The sequence below is a fragment of the Saccopteryx leptura genome, chromosome 6, assembly GCF_036850995.1.
Source record: "Saccopteryx leptura isolate mSacLep1 chromosome 6, mSacLep1_pri_phased_curated, whole genome shotgun sequence".
NCBI classification, from domain to species: Eukaryota; Metazoa; Chordata; class Mammalia; order Chiroptera; family Emballonuridae; genus Saccopteryx; species Saccopteryx leptura.
Genome location: NC_089508.1, coordinates 71,471,264 through 71,493,823, shown reverse-complemented (window position 1 = coordinate 71,493,823; position 22,560 = coordinate 71,471,264). Strand labels below are relative to the sequence as shown.

The 22,560-nt window shown below is 40.0% G+C and overlaps 1 protein-coding gene across 1 annotated transcript in view; it reads right to left on the bottom strand.

The window, feature by feature from the left end:
- FBN1 (fibrillin 1) overlaps positions 1 to 22,560 on the bottom strand; it is a 250,417-nt gene that overhangs the window by 16,509 nt on the left and 211,348 nt on the right. The window contains exons 47-60 of the mRNA XM_066344305.1: positions 20,626 to 20,742; positions 19,676 to 19,804; positions 18,962 to 19,081; positions 16,051 to 16,176; positions 10,911 to 11,060; positions 10,466 to 10,531; positions 10,085 to 10,201; positions 8,248 to 8,367; positions 6,556 to 6,678; positions 5,861 to 5,992; positions 3,405 to 3,530; positions 2,642 to 2,848; positions 544 to 669; positions 183 to 305 (exon numbers count right to left, since the gene is read on the bottom strand). Coding sequence (XP_066200402.1) covers positions 183 to 305; positions 544 to 669; positions 2,642 to 2,848; positions 3,405 to 3,530; positions 5,861 to 5,992; positions 6,556 to 6,678; positions 8,248 to 8,367; positions 10,085 to 10,201; positions 10,466 to 10,531; positions 10,911 to 11,060; positions 16,051 to 16,176; positions 18,962 to 19,081; positions 19,676 to 19,804; positions 20,626 to 20,742 — 1,782 coding nt within the window. The remainder of the gene's footprint in view (positions 1 to 182; positions 306 to 543; positions 670 to 2,641; positions 2,849 to 3,404; positions 3,531 to 5,860; positions 5,993 to 6,555; positions 6,679 to 8,247; positions 8,368 to 10,084; positions 10,202 to 10,465; positions 10,532 to 10,910; positions 11,061 to 16,050; positions 16,177 to 18,961; positions 19,082 to 19,675; positions 19,805 to 20,625; positions 20,743 to 22,560) is intronic.

Genomic DNA, 22,560 nt, shown 5'->3' with positions numbered 1-22,560 from the left:
GGGCAGGCAGTGAGGCTGGCACTGCCACTGGTTGCCTGCCATCACCCTCACCTTCCCTCCAGCACAGGGGGCTCTCATGGAGGAACTAACCCCAGGGAAGTAGCTCTTGCCTATAGAGAGGGTCTTTCAGCAACCTTGCACCCAAGATGCAGGTGTGTGGGTGAAAGCACACATGACTTTACCTTTGCAGCTCCTTCCATCCTCCTGCAGAATGTAGCCCTTCGGGCAGGAGCACTGGTAACTCCCTTCTGTGTTTTTGCAGATAAAATTGCAGGGTTTGGGAGCCTGGTTGCACTCGTTCAGATCTGTGATCAAAGAGATTACCGTGTGACTGCCATCAAAAATAATGCACAAGGTCTAACACAGAATTTTTGTTTGGGGAAAAGAAAAAGTAAACTCTGTAGTCTTTGATCCTTGTCTTTATGTTTTCCTATAGAATTAATTAGGCTTTTTAGATTTTTTTTTAGTGTGAGGATTTTATTTTTTTGCCATAATCTATAATTTCTAATTGGGTTAGTAAGCCATCAGGAATAGAATACTTACCTACACAGGCAGTTCCAGTTATATCTGGAGTGTAGCCAGTTTTACAAATACAATGATATGACCCTCTATCATTGACACATTCCCCATTTCGGCAAACGTCATGGATAACCTTGCACTCATCAATATCTGCAATTTAATAAACAAATTAAAATATAAAAAGCATTAAAATGGACTACATTAATATGTAGGGGTCACTTTAGTGTAAGTACTAATTGGCTATGTTACTATATTATGGACCTAAGAAATTCAACCGAAGGGATGACAGCATACATTTTACATATAATGGTAACTATATTGAGGCAAAGAATTAACTTTATCAGACTGTAGTGGTAAACTAATCAGGCTAGGAGAAAACTTTAACAATAATTTCCTTCTAAATTGATACTGTTTTCCTCCTCCGGGCCCACAGAACAACACCCTCATCTAGACACACAGCCCTGTGCACCATCTCAGGCCAACAAACTTTCCTGTGGACACCCCATAAATGAAGCACAGCAGCAGATCCTTCTGACAAGGAAATCCCATTTTTTTCTAATATTGTATGTTCAAAATAAGAAGAAAAGCTTTTTTTTTTCCTATTCTTTTTGTTGTGTTTAAAGTGAATCCCCCCAAAATAGAAAATTGTATAATATGGGTGAAATTGAACTAAACTTCACCCCGTTAGTAAGGGACAGAGCTCTGGAGTGGACTACTGGCCTACATGATTTGTTTCCTGCTAAGGAAGAGAGACCCTCACTCACTGCTCCACCAAGAGAGAAATATTTGATCCACATGTACTGTTGAGCATTAAAGCCAATGTCCTCCCTAATCTTGACCCATCTATGGCTTTACTGCTTGGTGGGGGGCCAATACCAAGTGAGTTCCTAGCTTTTGATTGCCAACTAACCATTTTATACCAACAGCTAATATTTTTCCTGAATTTCTCAAGTTCACTCTGAAATGCAATTTAGGATACACCCATTGGTCTCAAGAAATGAGTCGTCTCCACCATTTCATTTTATCCTCCAAAGAGTCATAAATTTGTTTGGCCACCCCATCTAATCTAGCCACTTCTATCTTTTAGCACATCCAATTATGTTATTTTACCTTTAACCGCCTCTTTCTAACGTGAACACAAATCCTACTTAATCTTCTCTTCCCCTCCCTTTACAACCCCCCCCCCCCCCAAGGAACTCAAAATGTCTCTCTCCTCTCTTTTATGAAACCAAAAACCATTGCAGTTACTGTTGCTAGGCCTGAAAGTCTTCTGAGCTGCCTCAGATGCCCTGAAGCCTTCTCATCCCTCTCACGTTAATACAATTGTGCTTTTTCAGAGGTAATTAAAAAAAAATCAGTCTTGTTTATACTTTCATGCAGTATATTTCAGTCAATTTTAAGAGTTAAAGTGCATATTGCTATACTAGTTCAGGAATTTAATGAAGGTTTATTTCAAGGTTTATCTAAAAATCATATTCAGAGGACCAACAACACCTATAGCAAACTTCTGTTTAAAAAGTTGAATATGCCTGACCGGGCAGTGGCGCAGTGGATGGAGCGTCGGACTGGGATGCGGAAGACCCAGGTTCAAGACCCCAAGGTCACCAGCTTGAGCAAGGGCTCATCTGGTTTGAACAAAAGCTCACCAGCTTGAGCCCAAAGTCACTGGCTCGAGCAAGGGGTTACTCGGTCTGCTGAAGGTCCCACGGTCAAGGCACGTATGAGAGGGCAGTCAATGAACAATTAAGGTGTTGCAACGCGCAACGAAAAACTAATGATTGATGCTTCTCATCTCTCCATGTCTGTCTGTCTGTCCCTGTCTATCACTCTCTCTGTCTCTGTAAAAAAAATAAATAAATAAATAAAAACTAAAAAGTTGAAGATTTCTTGTAATGCAAAGGCAGGAACCTCAGCACACACAATTCAATCAGGAGGACCCTGGCCACTATGGCAAGACAACCTTGAATGTCTCAAACACCATAATGAAGAACTTGTGTCCACCTCAACTGAGCAACTCAGCTGAAGTTCATAGAGTAGAGTCCACATTCTCATCTGTTTTTCATAAAACAAACAAACAAACAAACAAACAACCCTGCAAGTATTTTTGGACTGAATGAAGTACCTGCTCCATTGGTCATAAATCCTCGGCCATGGGGGCAGAGCTTTTTGAAAGCCACCGTGCCCTGGAAAGGGCAGATCTCACAGTGGGGACCCCAGCCTCTGCCTCCATCACAGCAGCATTCAGACTTGGTGACGGGGTTCCTGTTGCTCGAGCCGATCTGACACATGTTCTGCAGCACCTCTGTGAAGCAGTACCCTTCCCGGTTGTCTGCAGGGCAAGGATGTTAACATGAGGATCCGAGGACATTTCATGAGCATAGCAAGCTATCAAAAATTTGGTCAGAAGTGAAACCCAAAAGGGATGAAACACTTTACCCTGGGTGAGAAGGAGCGAGAAGGGAAAGCTCGAAACTGCAGGGAGAGAGAAAGGATGGCATCTGAGGAAACAAACAAGAGAGTCAGTAAGTAGGCAGAAGAGCACTGGTCTAGACAGGTTACAAGTCCATCTCCTTCCAGAGATGGGGGCGGGGGGAACGACAGTCATGCTACAGTGAGGGAGAAGCAGAGAAACACGTGGAAACATCCTGAGCACCAAAGCAGCCAAGGAAGAAATTCCAAACCAATGACTCAGTGATGCAATTAGCAAAGGAAGAATTTAGCTGCAGGGTGCCACTAAGCACAACAGGACAGTCACTGAGTCATCTCCAAAACATGAACATTTTTAACCTTTCTTCAGACTTAGACAATCTCTCTCGTTTCATACTGGGTCTAAAGCGTCCCAGTGAGGGCCGGGGCGACAGAAGCATCCCGCTGTCTGGACTCACCAAGGCACTCATCCTGGGCGGGGCTGGCCGTGAAGCCGTCGTTGCACTCACAGGTGTAGCTCCCCCGGGTGTTGAGGCAGCGACCATTCTCACAGATCCCGGGCTTGGTCTGACATTCATTCTCGTCTGTGTAGTTTCATTGAAGGAATGAAAAAAAGAGGCATCATTCGGCACTTTGTACAAAAATGGATTCTTCCTTTTTTTAAAAATTTAGTGAATATTAGGTAAGCTATTCCCATGGTTCCAAATACAAAAGGGACTAGTGCATATTCAGCAAAACTTACCCCTTCTCTTTATCCCACAGCCACTAAACTCCTCTCTGAGGAGTCAACTGTGTTACTGCCGGTTTCTAATATGCCCTCTCAGAGATGAATTGCACCCATACAAGCAAATACATACATCTCTGTGTGTGCCTCTGCTCCTTAACAACATAATTGATGGCATTTTTATATATTTAAGACATAGATGATATCATCGTATGTAAAGAAATATTGCAATACTTTATTAGAATAATATCTGCAATAGTCAGTTGTGTCTTAAGGGAGTTTGTCTAGACTAATCTTCCAATTCAGTATAGATTATGTTTGCCCTGGCCAAATAGCTCAGTTAGTTAGAGCATTGCCCCAAAGTATAGAGGTTGCTGATTTGATCTCCGGTCAGGGCCCATATAAGAACAGATTGATGCTCCTGTCTCTCTCTCCCTTCCCCCCTCCCTAAAATCAATAAATATTGATACACACACATATATTATTGTAATACTTCAACGATGTTACTAAGAAATAATAGCCTGACCAGGCGGTGGCGCAGTGGATAGAGCATCAGACTGGGATGTGGAGGACCCAGGTTCAAAACCCAAAAGTCGCCAGCTTGAGTGCAGGCTCATCTGGTTTGAACAAGGGGTCACTCAAGTCTGCTGGAGCCCCCCAGTCAAGGCACATATGAGAAAGCAATCAATGAACAACTATGGTGGAGCAATGAAGAATTGATGCTTCTCATCTCTCTCCCTTCCTGTCTGTCTGTCCCTACCTGTCCCTCTCTCTGTCTCTGTCACAAATAATAATAATAATAATTATAATTATAAGTCAGTCTCTCAAGTTTAGAGAAAAGCATTAAAGTATCTGGAAATTCTTAGAATTGTCTGATGATTACCAAGAAAGATCATAAATAATTTGCCTAGGTATGTCCCACTGAGAATAGCTCTATACCCTGAAGGCAGAGACCTCAGGAAGAGGCAGAGAGCTGAAAGGTGACATCTGTAAAGTTCTCAATACCCAGACCAATTAAATCAGAACATCTTGGGTGGAACCTGAGTTCTCCAAGTGATTCCAATGTGCCACTGAGAATCAGAACCACAGATCTGAGGAGATCCAGTGTGTGACCATTAATCCACATACTTTTTCTGTGTATTTCAAGTCTGCTCTTTAATTACTACATATTTACTCTGTATCTTACAAAGTAAGGGAACAGTGAGGTTCTTAAGATTCTTGACAACATAAAATACATTTTCTAATGTCACTGATTATTAAAAAGGAAAAGGATGCATGAAGGAGTTTTCTGATAATTTCCTCCTGTATTTTTTTTTTGCCTAGAGCTGTGGTCAGAAAACTTCCTGTAAGTAATAGTAATATTATAGTATAACTATACAGTGTATAGTAAATGTCAGGTTTTGCAGGCTATATGGTCTCCGTTGCAATGGCTCCACTCTGCTCTGCCACTTTGGCACGAAAGCAGCAATGGACAATAGTAAGTGAATGGTTATAACTATGTTCCCATATGACTCTATTTACAAAAACAGGTGGTGACTGGCAGGCTGGATTTGAACCTGACGCTGTGGTTCGCCAACCCCCAGTCGAAAGCTGTGGTTTTTAATGCTGGATCCACATTATAAAAACCCACTGTAAACAAACCAGATTCTCTGAAGGTAGATCCTCTGGTTTAGTGATGTCCCTAGCAAAGTTGCATCAATAGGGAGCCATTCCAAGGTGGTAAGGAGAACTGATCCCAAAACAAAGGAGTACAAAAAAATTAAAGAAGAAAATAGAGAAAACACCTAATATTCCAATTTTAGCAGCAAAATGGACTGAGAAAGTAGGCAAAGGCCAGCTCAGAGGAAGAAAATAACAAAATAACAGTGCTATGGAATTCATGGACAATCAAGAGGCAGGGAACCTCCACTTGACGTGGGGTTAAGAGAGGCAAAAGGCTCCAGCAAAGAACACAGTGCCCAGCCCTTTCTGGGTATTTCAGTTAGTCAGAGTGTTCAGTTAGCCCTAATAAGTCAAGGTTGTGGGTTCAATCCCTGGTCACAGCACATACAAGAATCCACCAATGAGTGCATGAATAAGTGGAACCACAAATTAATATTTCTCTCTCTCCCTCTCTTTCAAAAATCAGTAAGTAAAAATCCTTTGTCCCTTCTGACTTCCTCAAGGCTCCTCCTGCAGGGATCCTCTTACCCATGCAGCTTTCTCCATCAGGCCTCCGCTGGTACCCGGGTCCACAGATGCACAAGTATGTGCCAATGAGGTTCTTGCATTCCATTTGTTTTTCAGCACAGTCATGTTTCCCTTCTTCACACTCATCCTCATCTGGAAAGAATGTGCAACCACAAATTTATAAAAGAAGCTGCATCAACTGCTTGTTTTTTTCATGTAAAATAGTAGTAAGTAATCTATTTTCTTTTGCACTATTGGGCTCCGTGGCCTCTTAAGAAGGTGAAGTCTTCTAACCACCTAGGAACTTGAAGAAATTGCCCCCCTAACTAACTGATAACCTCTTCAAAAGCAGGACGCATGATTTTTAATACTTTTTAATGAGTTGAATATCTCTGTCTCAATCTCTTCATATTGAATTTCTTGAATATGAGGAAATGTCTTCTCTTCTTTATAGCTTCACATTTGGAGCACGGCTGGCATGCAACACAGAGGGAACTGAAAAGGACCTGCAGTGCAGCCCTCCACTCAGTTTGATGCCTCAAGCTACCCTTTACTAGGAAAGGTAGCAATGATAACCTTCACACTGTTCATGGAGTACAGCCATGTTCCCCAATGCCCAGCCCTACTCTACTGTTGGAAGCTTTAGAGGGACATTTCCCACTATAGATAGTATTAGAGCTCCCTGGCTTGGATGGCCTTGAACATGAACGTCTCACCTTTACACATCCTCCTGTCTTCTCTCAGAATGTATCCAGCAGGACATTTGCATTCATACGACCCATAAGTGTTCACACATCGGAAAGCACAGAGCAGAGGATTCTGAGCACACTCGTTTATATCTGCAGCACAGGTAGTAAGAAAACAATGGATCATGGGTATCAATAAAAAAAAAAGAGGAATCAACTTTGACCAAAAGTTGAAATGCTTCATTGTTATAAACAGGGATGTTATAAACTAAGCAGTCTTTGGTTTTCAGGGAATTATAAAATGAATCAGTTATTTAATAATTGATATAAGTAGGATGACCATGCATCCTGATTCAGCATAGTCTCAGTTTACGCTTGTTCTTACGTAATTATGAATCATTGTTTAGGTGGATGAAAATTATAGGTCACTCTATTTAGAGGGTGCCTTTCTAAAATTCTGGTTCTAAAGCCTCAAGTTGATCACTTGCTACCTCCAAAGTCACATGGAGCAGTGATCAGTTTTACCCCATTCAGCCAAAACAGTAACTATCAAGTCAACCATTGTCAGAACAGAAGCAGACCCCTCCAAAATTGTAACCACTTCCCTTTCCTCGTGTAAATAGGCTCCTATGAAATAACAGTGATTCTTAGGCCCAAGCAAACAGTGTTCTGAATTATTGTGTACTTACAGAAATACTTTGTTACAAGGCCCAGGTTAGAGCCTTAAACAGATGGGAATGACTTTTCTGTTAGAAGACCAAAGTGATTTCTGTAGATCTCATAGTTTGAAACCATCAGAATGTGTTTTGGAAAATCAGGGTTAAATCAGACCATCTTGATCATCATGTTTCTCCCTTGTGGCCACTAATGCCAACTGAGATCATCAGTGAGATCCCAGAACATGATTTATTCACCGTCTTGAAAGATTCACCTGCAACTTCAACAGTGGGTATTGATGGCTTGTATCTCTAACGAAGAGTTCATTTTAATACCAACCTTACCCTCTCCCTTCATCTCCCTTTCATCCTTTTCTTGGACCAGTGGTTCTCAACTTGAGAATCCATCAGAATCACCTGGACAGCTGCTGAGCTCATCTTAGAGTTGCTGATTCAGGAGGTCGGATATATGGCCTAAAAATTTGAGTTCCTAACAAGTTCACAGGGGATGCTGATGTAGCTGTTCCAGAGACCACCCTTTGAGAACCACTCTTCTAGATACTCCCTCCCTTTCCTTCCTCTCCGTACATTCTCCCGGGCATACTGGCAGATGCCTATATAGGCAATCTCTTTCGCCATGATAGTTGCAGAATGTTGGTGGTTATCTCAGTGTGCAACTATTTCTATGAATAGAAAAGAAAAAGAAGAAAAAAAAAGGAGCATAGAGATGAAAATTTTAAAAAGGGGGAACAAGGAATATAAGAAATAAGGCAGTAAACAAGACAAGAGTTGTATCCAAATGTTAGTAGTGGGGAGACACCACCAAGAACTCTGCATGATCTGCAGTATAACTTGTGCCATAAGTCACCTATATCTTTTCCAGATACTCCCTGCAGAGAGGAGGCCACGCAGAGAAGAAATGATGGAATGGCCCATTAGTATCAGATGTTCTTTATCTTATGATATATATCCTGAGTGGTTATTTCCTACTAAAAATTATAATCAACCAACTGTCATCTCCAAGATCAGAATGTGTCACCAACTAGCCTGCATTGAAGAGGCTTACCTTCACAAGTCATCATTGGACCAGGCTCAAATCCCTCCTCACAGGTGCATTCAAAACCTCCAATCACATTCTTGCAGGTTCCATTTCCGCAAGGATTGCCCACAGAGCATTCATCAGTATCTGCAAATGACCAGGAGTATTCAAAACATGATGACTTGAGAGAAAACTGCTTGGACTCAGGTAGTATTTTTCATTCTATCAGAGTGCTTTGATCTGTATGTCTTATTTTATTCTCATTCTGTCCGTGTAAAGAAGGGGTGCACATGTCTTATACCACAGGTCTGTAGTTGTAAAATTTAATTTGCTCAGTGGCAGTGGCAGTACCTAGGCTTCTAGCCCTCATACTGCTCTGCTCCATGAAGTCCTCCAGCCTCCCACACCACAATGAAGTAAATCTTCTACTGGGGATAGATGCTCAAAGGGTTAAAACAATGCTTGTCTCATTCGTCAAAAGCTTTCACTTATTTAAAGCTAGAAATACATCTAGTGTACTTGGCCTTACATTACATCACTCTCTAAAAAGCCTTAAAGAGAATAGATCTTTGCCAGGTATAAAATAGAAGACTAAACTTACACAAAATAAAAGAAGAGAAGTTAAGCAAAACTAATACACTGGATTAAAATCAAGATTCAAATAGATTCTGTTGAAACCAAATGGTTTACATTAGGCAGAAGAAAGTCTAGAAAGAAATATGTCTAGAGTACGATCTCTCTAAATAACTGTGGAGAGAGAACAAGTCTTACTAAAGCGGTCCCAAATATATATATGCCTCCTAGCCCATCCACCTAGCATCCTCATTCTGAACCATCTCTTGGGAAAAATATCTTCCTTTGGAGAAAAAAATTGGAGAAATAATATTGTGTTTTAGCTCTGCAAGGCACAGAAAAGTAATGGGCTATCACCAAGGGTTCTGTCTTAACGCTGAGTTCTGAATTTACAAAATGAAGACAAGATAATATGGTAGAGAGACCCTGAGTGAGGAGGCTCATAGCCACATCCATACTAGCACTAATTGAAGATGCCAAAGGGAAAACATTGACAACTTTGCTTTTGTTCTGCTGTGAAACTGCATTTCACTGTCACAAATATTATATCTTCTTCAAGTTAATAAAGACCACAATATCACTTTTTTGTAGAGCCATGAGGTCATTAGAAATAATGAGTCCATCTGCATAACATTACTTTCTAAGGCCTGACGAACTAGCTTCAGTTCTCATGGCCACCACTGCAGCTGAAATCCTCATGCCCTGATTCCTTGTGTGGAACGAACACTTGCTAATGCACACAACTCTTAGCATGTATGCCATTATGAATTCAGGTTTGGATTGGCGCTAGTGTGGATTAAGAGGTCCAAGGTCAGCCATAAAAGCCCTTCTTTTTAAATAAGATGGTTAAAACAAGAGGAATTACACTAGGTACACAGCGTCTCATTTTACTAAGTGTAATAAAATCTGGGTAAGTTTTGTGTTTTACATATTGAAAGACTAAGATTATGACCATTACTTTCTTTGTCTTTAAATTTCAGAAAGATTTTCTTTATAGTATTGTCCTTTCCATTATTTTGTTAAATCTGTTCAGAGTCTATCTTCCCCATTGGAGTTAAGGTCCATGCAAGGAAGGACCATGTTGTCATGATTCATTACTATAGCCTCAGAGCCTAATAGAATGCCTGATACACAGTGGGGTCTCTGCTAGATGCTAGATGAACAATACACAAATGAAGGAACAAAACTTATCTCTGTTCCATCCTGGTACTTATACTTACTCATGTGAATATTATATAGCTAAAGTTTTAATTTGTAACATCCCAGTGGAAGAAACCGCTTTGTCACTCACCCACACATTCATTCCCTTCCAGAATGTAACCAAAGGGGCACTCGCAGCGATAGGAGCCATCCGTGTTGATGCACTGCCCGTGTTTACAGACATCAGGCTCTTTGCACTCATCCATATCTTAAGCAAAGAAGAAGAAAAAAAAACAGTAAATAACAGAGGTAAATTATAATCATATCAGTGCTTAATCTAAGAAATATTTATTATAATACAATATTGCAAATACAACACAATAACACAATTGGTATCGAAATGAAAAGACAAAGAAATAGAGCTTAATTTTTGAAGATAGATGTAAAGAAATAAGAACATCTGAAAACCAGCAAGGAAGAGGCTAGAGGGTTGATGTTTAGAAATGCTGAGACTCTAGCACATGCCACTCACCAACTGCTGAATCGTCAGGTCCCACAATGATCCCGCTTCCATAGGGACAGATTTGGCGGAAGGCCTCTGTGGTGGAGAGACACACTCGTTAAAACACAGACCAGTGGCAACAGCTACAGGCTCCTACCCAAGCATTATGTGGTGGTCAGACTGCCACATGCTACAGATATTGAGACACAATGAACAAGACAAGCCCAGAAACCGGAGACAGGTAACAAGGCTCCCAGAGCTCCCAGACGTGTGTCTACTACGTGGGCAGCTCCAATCCATAACGTTGTTGAGAAGAAAATAACTACCTAGCTCCTGACAGAAAATAATTTTAATAAACATTTTAATTAGACTTACAATGAAATTAAATCGTCTTATTTTCCTGAAGGCCCATGGTCTTAATTATTTCACGACCAGTGTGCACCGTGAATGGCCCAAAGAGCAATGCAGAGCATACCGTCGGGTTCAGTGGGGCACAGCTCACAGGGATCTCCCCAACCTTCTCCCTTCAGGGCACAGCAGCATTCCTGTTTAGAGTGATTTCTGGATTTGGGTGATGAACACTTTCCTCCTTCAAACTTCGCATAACAGTAGCTCATTCGTAAATCTGCAGCATAATTCAAGAGACCCTTCAGTTGCTTTTTTACTACATCGTTAATGCATAACAGTTAATAAGAAACAAGCCGTCCTGTTAAATGGGTTCTCTTCTTATTACTACAGTAATACTCCTGAAGTGGTGGCAAGAATCACTGAGTTGAGATCTTTAAAGTCATAGGTATCTTCTGTGATGAGACCTGACGGACAAATCTATGTGACTTACACCATATTATTTCTTATTTTAGCCCATTTTCCAATATCACCTGATGTGAATAAAAAAGACGAACACCGTCATGTTTCAAAACTGGCATTATCAGTGACTTCAGGATGGGCACATCCAGAGTCAGAATCATTCACAAGCTCCCTTCACTGATAACTCTGCTTACCCATGTTTTAGATTACATTTAGCAAGCACATTAGGTGAAGATAGACCATCCAGTTCTAGTAGTTATTGTGGTATCATACTATGCTGTTTATTCTGTGTCCCTTTTATTATTTTCTTTAAAAAAGTTTCCTGTTGAATTTATTGGGATGATATTGGTTAATAAAATGAAACAACTGCTTCTTATAGAGCAAGGCAGGTGTAAAATTCTACAATACATCATCTGTATATTGCATTGTGTGTTCACCACCCCAAGTCAACTCTCCCTCTATTGTGTGTGTCCTTTAAACCTGGGAACCAAAATAAAACCTTAGATTCCAGGCATAGAGCACATACAGATGTGGCGATTTTGTGGACTGGCAAGAATACAACACAATGGTCATTTACTAAAGCTGCTACTCATGCAGTGGCTGTCTACAAAACGTATGTGGAACTTTCTGCAGGATTTACACACACACACACACACACACACACACACACACACACACACACACACACACACACACAGAAGCTTGTTTAGCTTAACAAAGTGAGGGAAGGAAAAAAAGGAGCCCAGCAGGGAGATAAGTAAATGAGAGGGAGAGTAGTCCTCTTCTCAAAGAATATATTTCTTTAATATTGATTATTTCTTGGTGACTCCAACGTGGAATATGGGATTTAATTCCTAAAAAATTTTCCAACATTGCTTGACATAATTCTGGCCACTGACTTTTCCATTTCTTATAGAGCGAGCTGGGTGATTCTAAAAAGTGAGCTCATCCCAGAGCCTGGAGTGTGTTTTCCCTCAAACTTGACTTCCAAAGCCTTGCAAACTCCTCTCGAGTTACAGAGGCAAAATCTGCAGGTTTTAAAAGAATGCTTTTGTATCCATTTTGTACAATTCCCCTTTTTTTAAATTTTTGATCAGCTCAGCTGTCTCCTGTCACCGTTTTCCAATCTCAGGTAGTGTCCTCTTATAGTCAGTCACCTGTGCATTTTCTGTTAAGACAATTTCACCAGCTTTTCTTTCATGACAAATGAGACAATGTAAGAATAACTGAGTTGCCAAAGATCATAGCAGCAAGACTTTTTAAATTGAATTTATTGGGGTGACACTGGCTAACATAATTATATAGGTGTCAAGTGCTCAATTCTACAACACATCTTGGTGCACCACATTGCGTGTTTAGCCCTTCAACTCAAGTCTGCATCCACCACCATTTATCACCCCACACCCTCCTCCACTCGCCCTACGTCTCAGCCATCACCACACTATTCAGAAAATCTTTCATGACTAAAGTAAAACTGTCTATCTGTCTGTTTATCTGATTCACCAGGCTCTGGTAAATCACATTCAGTTGGCTTCCCCAATGAACTTGTTTAATTTCGATCACCAACTTTTCCAGATAAGTTGTCTCCCCAGTTTCTCTTTCACCTCCACACCTGTTATGGCTAGGACCTCACACCCTTCAGTTACCTGCTCTTCAGGGGGTCAAGAGCAAGTAAAAGCCAGTCCTTGTCTTGCAGCATGTCTGCCAACCAAATGTTTGTTTTGTTAAGAAGCTGTAATATTTAATAAGTTAGTGTTTCCTGAAAGACACCTTTTGATTTGCTTTAATTCTTCAATTTCAATGTCACATATAAAGTTTTGCGTTTATTGGTCCTGTTTTGATTATTTATGTCTACAACTGTCTTAAGATATAAATTAGTGATTACTCACCAAAATGTCTCAACAAATATATTAAAACTTAATTCCTTCCTCTGTCTTCCAGTTTGTAATTTTTCTTTGAAACCAGACCCTGCATGTCCTAATACAAGTCTGTTAAAATTTTCACTCTCTCTTCCTTTTATCACTTACCCTGTTCCCCAGAGTCCAGTCTCCCCAACATCACTCCAAAAACTCACCCCCTAAAAGAATTCAGGCATCACACAGAAGCTCAAACACACGAAGTTTAGGGTGAGTCTATGCAATTCCCTCTACCAAACTTTGTAAGTGGGAGTGGTTCATTTACATGTCACCTTCAGGTGCCAGGATTCATCCCATTTGTTCATTCCAAACATTATCTGAAGTTCTGCAGAATTTTATCATGTCATGGGTAATAGAAGCCTGACTTAATTTATCATTTCATAAGAAAAACCCAGGTCTTAACCCCCTGTCTCAAGAACAATATATGCTCTGTAGGAGATACCATTTGCTCGTGGTGATTCTCTAAAATTGGTTTATAAATCAGAGGTGGCCTTGCATTGGGAAAGAGAAGAGGGCTTGCCCACGTACTTTAACTAGGGCTCGCTAGCATGCCTGTTTACCAGTCCATTTGCAAAGAGCCCTTAATGACCCTTGAAATTTCATCAGAACTACAACAGTTACTTTCCCTGCTTGCATTCCTCAGCTCTGGCTCTGCCTGTTGGAGCTGCGCATGTGGCAGGGCCGCTCCCAGCTGGGCCGAGTCTTCCTACAGTGTTAGCTTGCTCTGTGACAGGCCAGTGCAAATTGAATTAATAGCCTATGAGTTGCTTCTGGCCTGCCACATCGGCAGATTCACACCTGGTTTCTCACTGCTTTCTTTCCAAACTCAGGCCAAGCCAAAGGCACACAGAAAACAGGGGGAAGAAGTTACCATAAAATTGATCTGGCTGGTCTGTACCATAGAGACCGACCCAAGTATCTGCTTGAATCCAGCACCACCTCGCCCACAACCTTGAAATCCACGTAGGCCTCTGATAGATACTGATAGGATCACATCAACCACAGAATCCTCAACTCTCCCCTTCCTCCCTTTTCAATACTGGGTAACTAAAGGGCTAGTTGTAAAGTAAAAAGTTAATCAATTAAAATAACAACAAGAGTCTATGAAGGACTCAGAAACTAACAAATTTTTGTCACATGCTCAATAAGACTGGTTGGGCAGGTATTACTATTGTTGTTTAAAATGGAAAAACTGAATTTACAAAAGATTAAATGTCTTGCTCTAGGCCAGTGGTTCTCAAAGTGTGTGCCAGGGTGCACTGGTGCGCCCTAGGAGATTTCCAGGTGCGCCCTATGGTATTCCAGAGAAATTCAGAGACCAAAAAACCAACAGGGTTTTGGGAGTTTAGATTTTTGGAGGACAGAGGTGTGGGGAATTGGCTGTAAGCTGACAGTCTGCCCAACCCCCCACCTCACTTGCCTGATTAGGTTGCAAAAGGCTGTCAAGCTGTGGTGCTGGATTGTTTACACTACCCCCCATGTTCCCCAGAAAGACTGGAGGCAAGTTTCTTTACACCTTTGTTTGGTGTAAAGTTAAGATGATATATATGGTGGGAGTTTTCTGCACTCAACACAATTAAGAGTAAAAAGAGAATTCTTCAATGTATTGACGAGGAAATGAGAGTTTGCCTTTCAAATATATGCCCAAACATTGAAGAAATCGCTAGGACACATCAGGCTCATGTTTCTCATAAACACAAGAATGAAAAAAACACATTTGTGCCAGGACCTGCTGAATTTACTAAATCTTACTAAGAATGTATCTATATATATAAAAAGATAATGTTTTTGTCATTTTTTAACCCCTCTTTTTTACAAATTCTAAAAAGCATAACTCAAAAAATGTAACATAAAAATGTTTTTTAATGTCAGAAAAAATTTAATTTTGTCACATTTATTTTGTTTAATTACCATAAAAGCATGCTTGGACTTTATATTATTTTCTTTAATATTTGACTTAATTATTATAACATATTTCTCAGAAATTTGCATTTAGTGCACCTACAATTATTTGTAGGATTTTAAATGCGCCCCGACTTCAAAAAGTTTGAGAACCACTGCCCTAGGCTAGAAATGGCAGGGCTGAGACTTCAAACACAATTGTTAGAATCTTAAATGATATCCACTGCCTCTCATTTGGAAATAAAGAAACACACACTGGGGTGGGGCGGAGGAAGAGAAATATGTGTGTTTGTATGTGTATGTGTGTTTTTGTACTGAATTCATTAAACTAGTTTGTAAAAGTAGATAGACACACACAATTGCATTGTTAGGTAAAATCTAAACAGTTTTCTGGAACACAGAACACTGTGTTATGCTTAAGTTCAGGGTCCCTTTTTATTTTTTCCTTAAAGTGCACATGTATTGTTCCTGCAAACAGACTATGGCCTAGCAAGAATCCTAGTCAGTTCAAATTTATTTTTCTGTTTTCTTAGAAAACTTGTGATATAAGGGATGTGCACTACATTCTGGGAACATGTGAGTTAATCTGAACTTTTCAGCCTGGAAGTCCAAGTTTGGGCCCATATTTATCCAGGTTACCTCTTCAGAGGTAGACACTATGACGCTGATGGCTGATCTTCCAGGCTTTTCTATATTCAGTGGCTCATGGCGGACACCCACTCACTGACCTATCAGCATCTGTGTTCTTAGGAGGAGAGACGTCTAGTGCCAGGACAGTTGTTGCACAAGCAACCATAATTTGATGGATGAGTGTTTAACCTTGAAAGTAAAAATGAACCTTCTGACATGTGGTAATCATTAGACCACTGGGTGAATAAAATCTCTCCATCTTCTCATTCACAAAGAATCAAAGCTTTGCCATGTTTTAAAAATAAAACCACAGCAAATAAACACAGGATAACGAAGTCTAAAGCCTTCAAGGGCACTTACCTTGGCACCTTCTTCCAGTGGAGGACAAAGAGAACCCGTCTGGACACAGACATTTGAAGCTGCCTTCAGTGTTACTGCAAGTGCCCAACGCACAGATCTCTGGCTCTTCAACACACTCATCAATATCTAAAAGAGTCACAGGTATCAAAGTCAAAACACCAAGGAGACACCATCAGGTACCAAATGCAAAATGTGTAACTACAAAGTGCTACTGACTTTCAAAATTCTCCTAATCATGAGGATTTTCTCCTATATCATAATACTATAGGTAGACTTCTTGACTGTGATGACTTTTTAAAAATTAGCTTTGACAGTTCTTGTTGTAAAAATGGAATCTGCAAGTACCTGCTAAGAGATGCAATGAGAAACATCTCTTACCCAGACTCAGTGGCTTGGCTAATAAGAAAAGTTGGCATAATTTCATCCTACCCTAAACTAGGAAGGAAGCAACAAACTCCAGTGTGACTTCACCGCTGCTGAGCAGAAGCTCTGAAATTTGAGTGTGTTGACAAAGAATTAGTGAGAGAGCTAGGCCTTTGAACTAAGTTTATTTTCCTCCATTCACCAACAGTGCTTTTCTTAATAACGAATGCAATAGCCCTAAAACTGAATTTTACAAAGACACCAGTAACTAAGAAAATAATCCTATGCAGTATAAACTAAAGGTACCACAGCAGATAAGGCTCTGAACTCTTCCTTGCAGGTTATTTTTTCTGAAAACACAAAAATATCTTCCTGTAGTTTTTCTTTCATCATACAGATAATAGGCATCTGACACACTTAGAATTGTGTCATGTTTCCTTCAGCATCTCAGCTATTCTAAGGGAGTGAGTAAGGGTGGTCCGTCTTAACTATTCTAAGGGGGTGATGAAGGGTGGTCCGAAGTAAAGTTTGAATGGCTCAGTTAACCACATGCCCTGCTTGGTTTAGGAGAGTCCTAAAACTCATGCCTGTTGACCTGGCCTCATTATGAATGGTGCCCATCTCAAAACTGTGTTGGTTTGGTCAATAAATTACATGATCACCCTATTTACGGAAAAAGTATATATAGCCACTGTTGCCAACAGATCTAGCTATTGTTTCCCCTTTCGGCAGAAACTTGTAGTGAAAAAGCAGTAGTTCTTGATTCTGAGCCAAACCGTTTTTATGGCAACACTTTTTTTCCCCAATAAAACACATCTCTTGTATCTTGGGGCTGTTTATTCTCATGTTTGTGCAAAGAGTTCTACCCACACAAAAATGTAATCGTATTACACAACTTTATTCCCATGAGGTCCAACTAAAGGGAAGTTAGAAAATTAACTTCTTTATCTTGACTTACTGTAACTACACAAAAGATATTCTAGAAATATACAATGCAAAGCGATTATCTCCCTGTTCCATGCAAAGCCAGACTCTTCACCCCGTATTATTACAGGGCATTTATAACTGCATCACGTTTCTTATGCTTTATTAACAAATCTGAACTGCTGGTGATGATTGATTACTCCATTGCCACACACTCTACTGCAACATCCAACCTTGTCTTAAAAGAAAAGCCAACTTTTGTAAAAATGCTACAGCATTTTTTTTTTGGTTACTGTTTTTGCCACTGTTGTTATGATTCTTTCCCTTACAGTAGAAATAAACCTGTAGATGCTGACTTGGTAAGAGTGGAAACAAAGACTGTTGAATGGGCACATTTACTGATTATTCAGGAAGGTTTTTTTTTCTTATATATTTCCATTCTCTTCATTCTGGGGGAAGTGTACATTAATCATGGCGTAAACAAAGTTGAACTTTAAAAGTAAAATAACATGTTTAATAATTTGCCTTTAGGCCTAATTTTGATTGCATGTTTTAATTTATAATATTATCACTTGATTGTAATTTAAATTGGATATATAATCAAATTTTTCATTGATGGTATTAAAAGTGGAGAAATTTTTTACTCATTACTGGTTAAATATAGTCCTACTTAAAGGTGGGGGCAGGGGCTAGGTGACTTCTTCTTTTTTTTTTTTTTTTTAGGTAAAAGGAGGGGTGATAGTGAGGCAGACTCCCACAAGTGCCCCAACTGGAATCCATCTGGCAATGCTGTCTGGGCCAATGCTCCAGTACTGAGCTATTTTCAGCGTCTGAGGCCCATGTGCTCCAACGGAGCTATCCTCAGCACCTGGGGCCACACTCAAATCAATTGAGCCACTGGTTGCAGGAGAGGAAGAAGGGGAGGAAGAGGGAGAGAAGTGATGGGGGAAGAAGCAGCTGGTCACTTCTGCTGTGTGCCCTAACTGGGAATCGAATCTGGGGCATCCACATGCTGGATGATACTCTACCACTGAACCAACCAGCCAGGGCCACCAGGTGACTTCTTAATAATCATTTCAACCCTAGTTATTTATGAAGTTCTGGCAATTAATGTCTTTGATGTCATGCAATGACATATGTATTAAGGAAGGCAGAACTATAAAATTTGCTGAGGATTTATTCATAGTAATACATTTCCACCTCTCTATAGGTCAAAACAACATAAACAAATTATATAGCCACATGCATCCAAATTTGAATGTGGTCATTTAAATATTTTAACTGGAATCAGGAAGCTATTTTTAGTTGCAAACTATTGGCACTTAAAAACATGTAATCCGAGATATTTTACAAGCTGCATTAAAGCACACTGGAAAAGTCAGAGTCACACGACCACTGGTATGGACAGAACAAACAACTTCATCAGGGATTAGCATGAGAATTAGATATCCTTGTCTCACCATCTAAGCATGAGGCCATAAGTCACACCCTCTGTTCTTGGAATTGTTTTGATAAATGATTCCAAAATGAAGACACACATCACACCATCACAAAAGCTTTGACTTTGATAATGCCAGTGCAGTAACCAATACTATTTACTTTCAAATACCAATAGCACACCTACCTTCACACTTGTCATTTTGTAGACTGTAACCAGGTGGACAAATGCATCTATAGGACCCATCCAAGTTCTGACAGGTGCCTGGTGCACATTTTCTGGGTTCTAGAACACATTCATTGATATCTGCAAAGAGAAGAGAAAAAGAAGGAAGAGGTTTCCTCTGGCATGATTTCCATCAAGCAATTAAAATTCAAAGAAACTGGAATCAAATCAAAGAAATACATAAAACTGATTAAGGTCCACAAAACTGCCATGGAGAAAAATTAACGACTCAATAAAAATAAGCTTTAACAACTTTCGGAAGTGTGCACTATAGCAGCCATATTTTATTTGACCTACTACAAACTAAGTATTTCCAGAAAAGTGTAGTATGTAAAAAAAGTCAGAACAGACAAAAAAGTGAGAGTAGACAAAACATCATTTAAGAGCTTACTTTAGAGTTACTTTGAAGAAAAAAAATACAAGGGAATTGCAATTGTTTATAGAACAATTCAATTGTCTATCTCTTTAGCAGTTTAACTGTTCTCTGTGAGTGCAACAACTTAATTTTAAAAGATGAGGGGGAAAAGTGGTGTGTGTGTGTGTGCATGTGTGTGTGGCAGAATTACTGTAATTCTACTGGGGTTTTTTCCCCTTGAGAATTCCAGAAGGAGGGCTCGTGATTTTGGAGTGGTCTCTGGGGGCTTCTTTGGAGGGTCTTTCTGAGGCAGTACTCACCCACACAGGTCCTCCCATCTGGAGCCACCTCATAGCCCTCATTGCACTGACACAGGAAGGACCCCACTGTATTGATGCACTGGCCATTTCTGCAGAGGTTCCCATTTCCAGTTGCACATTCATCAACATCTGCCAAAAAAATATCCTTTGATATAGTCCAAAGAAAATGTCATAATCCCAGCAATGATCAAAACCTTTAAAGGGAAAAATACTTGTTCTGAATTTCAATGGCCTTTGCTGGCTCAGCCAAACATAAGAAATTCCAATGAAAATCTAGTTTGTAATAACAAGCCTGGCTTTAAGCATCTATCAAAATCTAACAAGATTACACAATTCTATTAATTAGACATTGATCATTTATATTAGAATTTTATATAAGTTTACCTTAATCTTCCTTTAGGTTTAATTTTAAAGGCTAAAACTAAATTACTAATACACAATACAGCTGAGGGTATTATTAAGTATTCCCATAACTGGAATTATATAAAATCAGTCTTAACAACAATACAAATTTTGGTTCATCATCCTCGCATAAATAATATAGCATGTTTTATAAGGTTTTAATAGATCAATAATTTGCTTCTTTTAAGAGAGGCTACAGTGAAACATGTGGACAAACAGCTCCACATTATTCAGAAACTATGTAATTTTTGTATGAAGAATGACTTTTGTATGTTTTAACGTGATCAATTCAATTATTTTTAAGTCTATTTAATTCACAGCATAGTAGACACAAAAATTATAGCTGCTAAGAAGCATTTTAATACAAGTAATGAACACGAACAGTTACTCTATTTGACATTTCACTAGCACATTCTACTTGACAAATCTTTTAACCAACTGTCACGCATAAGATGGCATATATTTAAAAAGATAGCTGGCACACCGGGAATTACAAATAACACAGATAAAACTGTCTTCCTTTGGTGATGACTATTTAGCACACGCACCTATACAGTCATTGTTGTGAGAAAGGATGAAACCATGATTGCAGCGGCAGTTAAAGGAACCGATTGTGTTTCGGCAAGTTCCATTCCCACAGGCATCTCTTTCACACTCATTTATGTCTAGTAGGAGCAAAGGACATAGAAAAACATGATTATTACCAGAAGAAGAGGTGCCCTGATTATCTGGGGTTCAAGGGCATTTAAAGTTCATAAAGTGCCCTCTCTCGGCAGAGACATTTGTGACATAGGTATTGGTTTCAGCAGTGGCAGTTCCCTGTGAGAATTCAGCAAAAGGCAAGCTTCTAAATCTCAGGATTAATCATGTCCTTGGTTGGCATGGGAAAGGAGGCAAGCTAAGGACATGAGAACTGGACAAGAATTATTTTATTCTATTTACTTCTAGAATTCTCCACCCTTGCCACTTTTCTCAAATATTTTCACTTGCAAATGGAAAATTCTGTGCGCATCTGGGTCTTGACTTGCTGCCACCTTTGGCACACTCCAGTCTTTAAGATTCTCACTCCAGTTTCCCCAAAAGCAGTGAGTCACCTGATATTACCCTGCAATCAGTAACAAAATAAATTAGCTTTCTAACTCACCTGACATTTCAGACATCCTTTCCTTTTTCCCAGTCTACCCCTAAGACTCACGCCCACTCCCACCCAGAGTGACTTATCTCCCTCTCCTAAACGATCCCAATGTGATGGCTCCTCGTACGCTCCTGTATTATTGTCTTTTCATTGGTCTTTGGGTTTTCTCTTTGACTATTTTGTAAAGCTATGTTGGCATCTTATATGTCTTTGCATTTCACCACAGCAGCTCACGTCTTTCCTATATAGAGTAGGTGTGCATTATTTTAAGGAAGAAATAAGAAATTTAAATGAAAGAAAGCTGATACTGCTGGTCTGCAGCAAGAGGAAGGTAAGGACAAAGGGAGGGAGAAGGAGTGAAAGGTAACACCTCAGATTAGCCAAGTCTAGGTTTCAGAGTTGGGATTTCTTTTCCTTTCAAATTTTGAACATGATGATACATTATCTGTGATCCTAAATCAGGAAGCTATTGTGGATTCCATAGTGACTCCAACGTGTGTGTCTGTAGTTGCAGACTTCATCCATGTAAGTCACCCTGCCAGCTAGCAAGAGTTTCTGCCTTGACTCTTTTTTAGCTGAGCTTTGGTAGGTCAGGTTCTTTGCTAGGAGGCTGTAGATAATTCAGATGAAAGACAGAAAGAGCCTGACCAGGTGATGGCACAGTGGATAGAGCAGCCTGGGATGCTGAGGACCCAGTTACGAAACCCCAAAGTCACCGGCTTGAGTGCAGGCTCACCAGCTCGAGTGGAGTCACTGGCTTGAGTGTGGGATCATCAACATGACCCCATGGTTGCTGGCTTGAACAAGGGGTCTCTGGCTCAACTGGAGCCCCCGGGTCAAGGTACATATGAGAAAGCAATCAATGAACAACTAAGATGCCATAACTATGAATTGATGTTTCTCATCTCTCTCTTTCTTTCTGTCTGTTCCTGTCTGTTTGTCTATCTGTTTGTAGGTCTGTCTTTCTCTCCCTCACACACACAAAAAGTGACAGAAAGAAATTTGGGCAGGGTCATATTAATACACAGAAGTTAGCTCCCTGTGATGAGCAGGGTTGATTATGCTCCTTTAAGTTAAAACTTATCTGCTCTGAAGAAGACAAGGCTTTATGAGAATGTTCCCTAATGGATGAATCCAATTATAGCCAAAGGCAAGCACCTTCAACATTACTCTATTGATTGTTCTCTTTCCACCTGTGAAACTGGTTCATTTTCATGAAGTCCCCAACAGACTTAATGGATGTTGTTTTAAAGTAGAAAAAGAAAGGAAGAAAGAAAATCATTGATTACATATTTGAAGTTTATTCTAAATCAACATCCTGATTCAGTCCTGGAACCAAGAAAGAGCT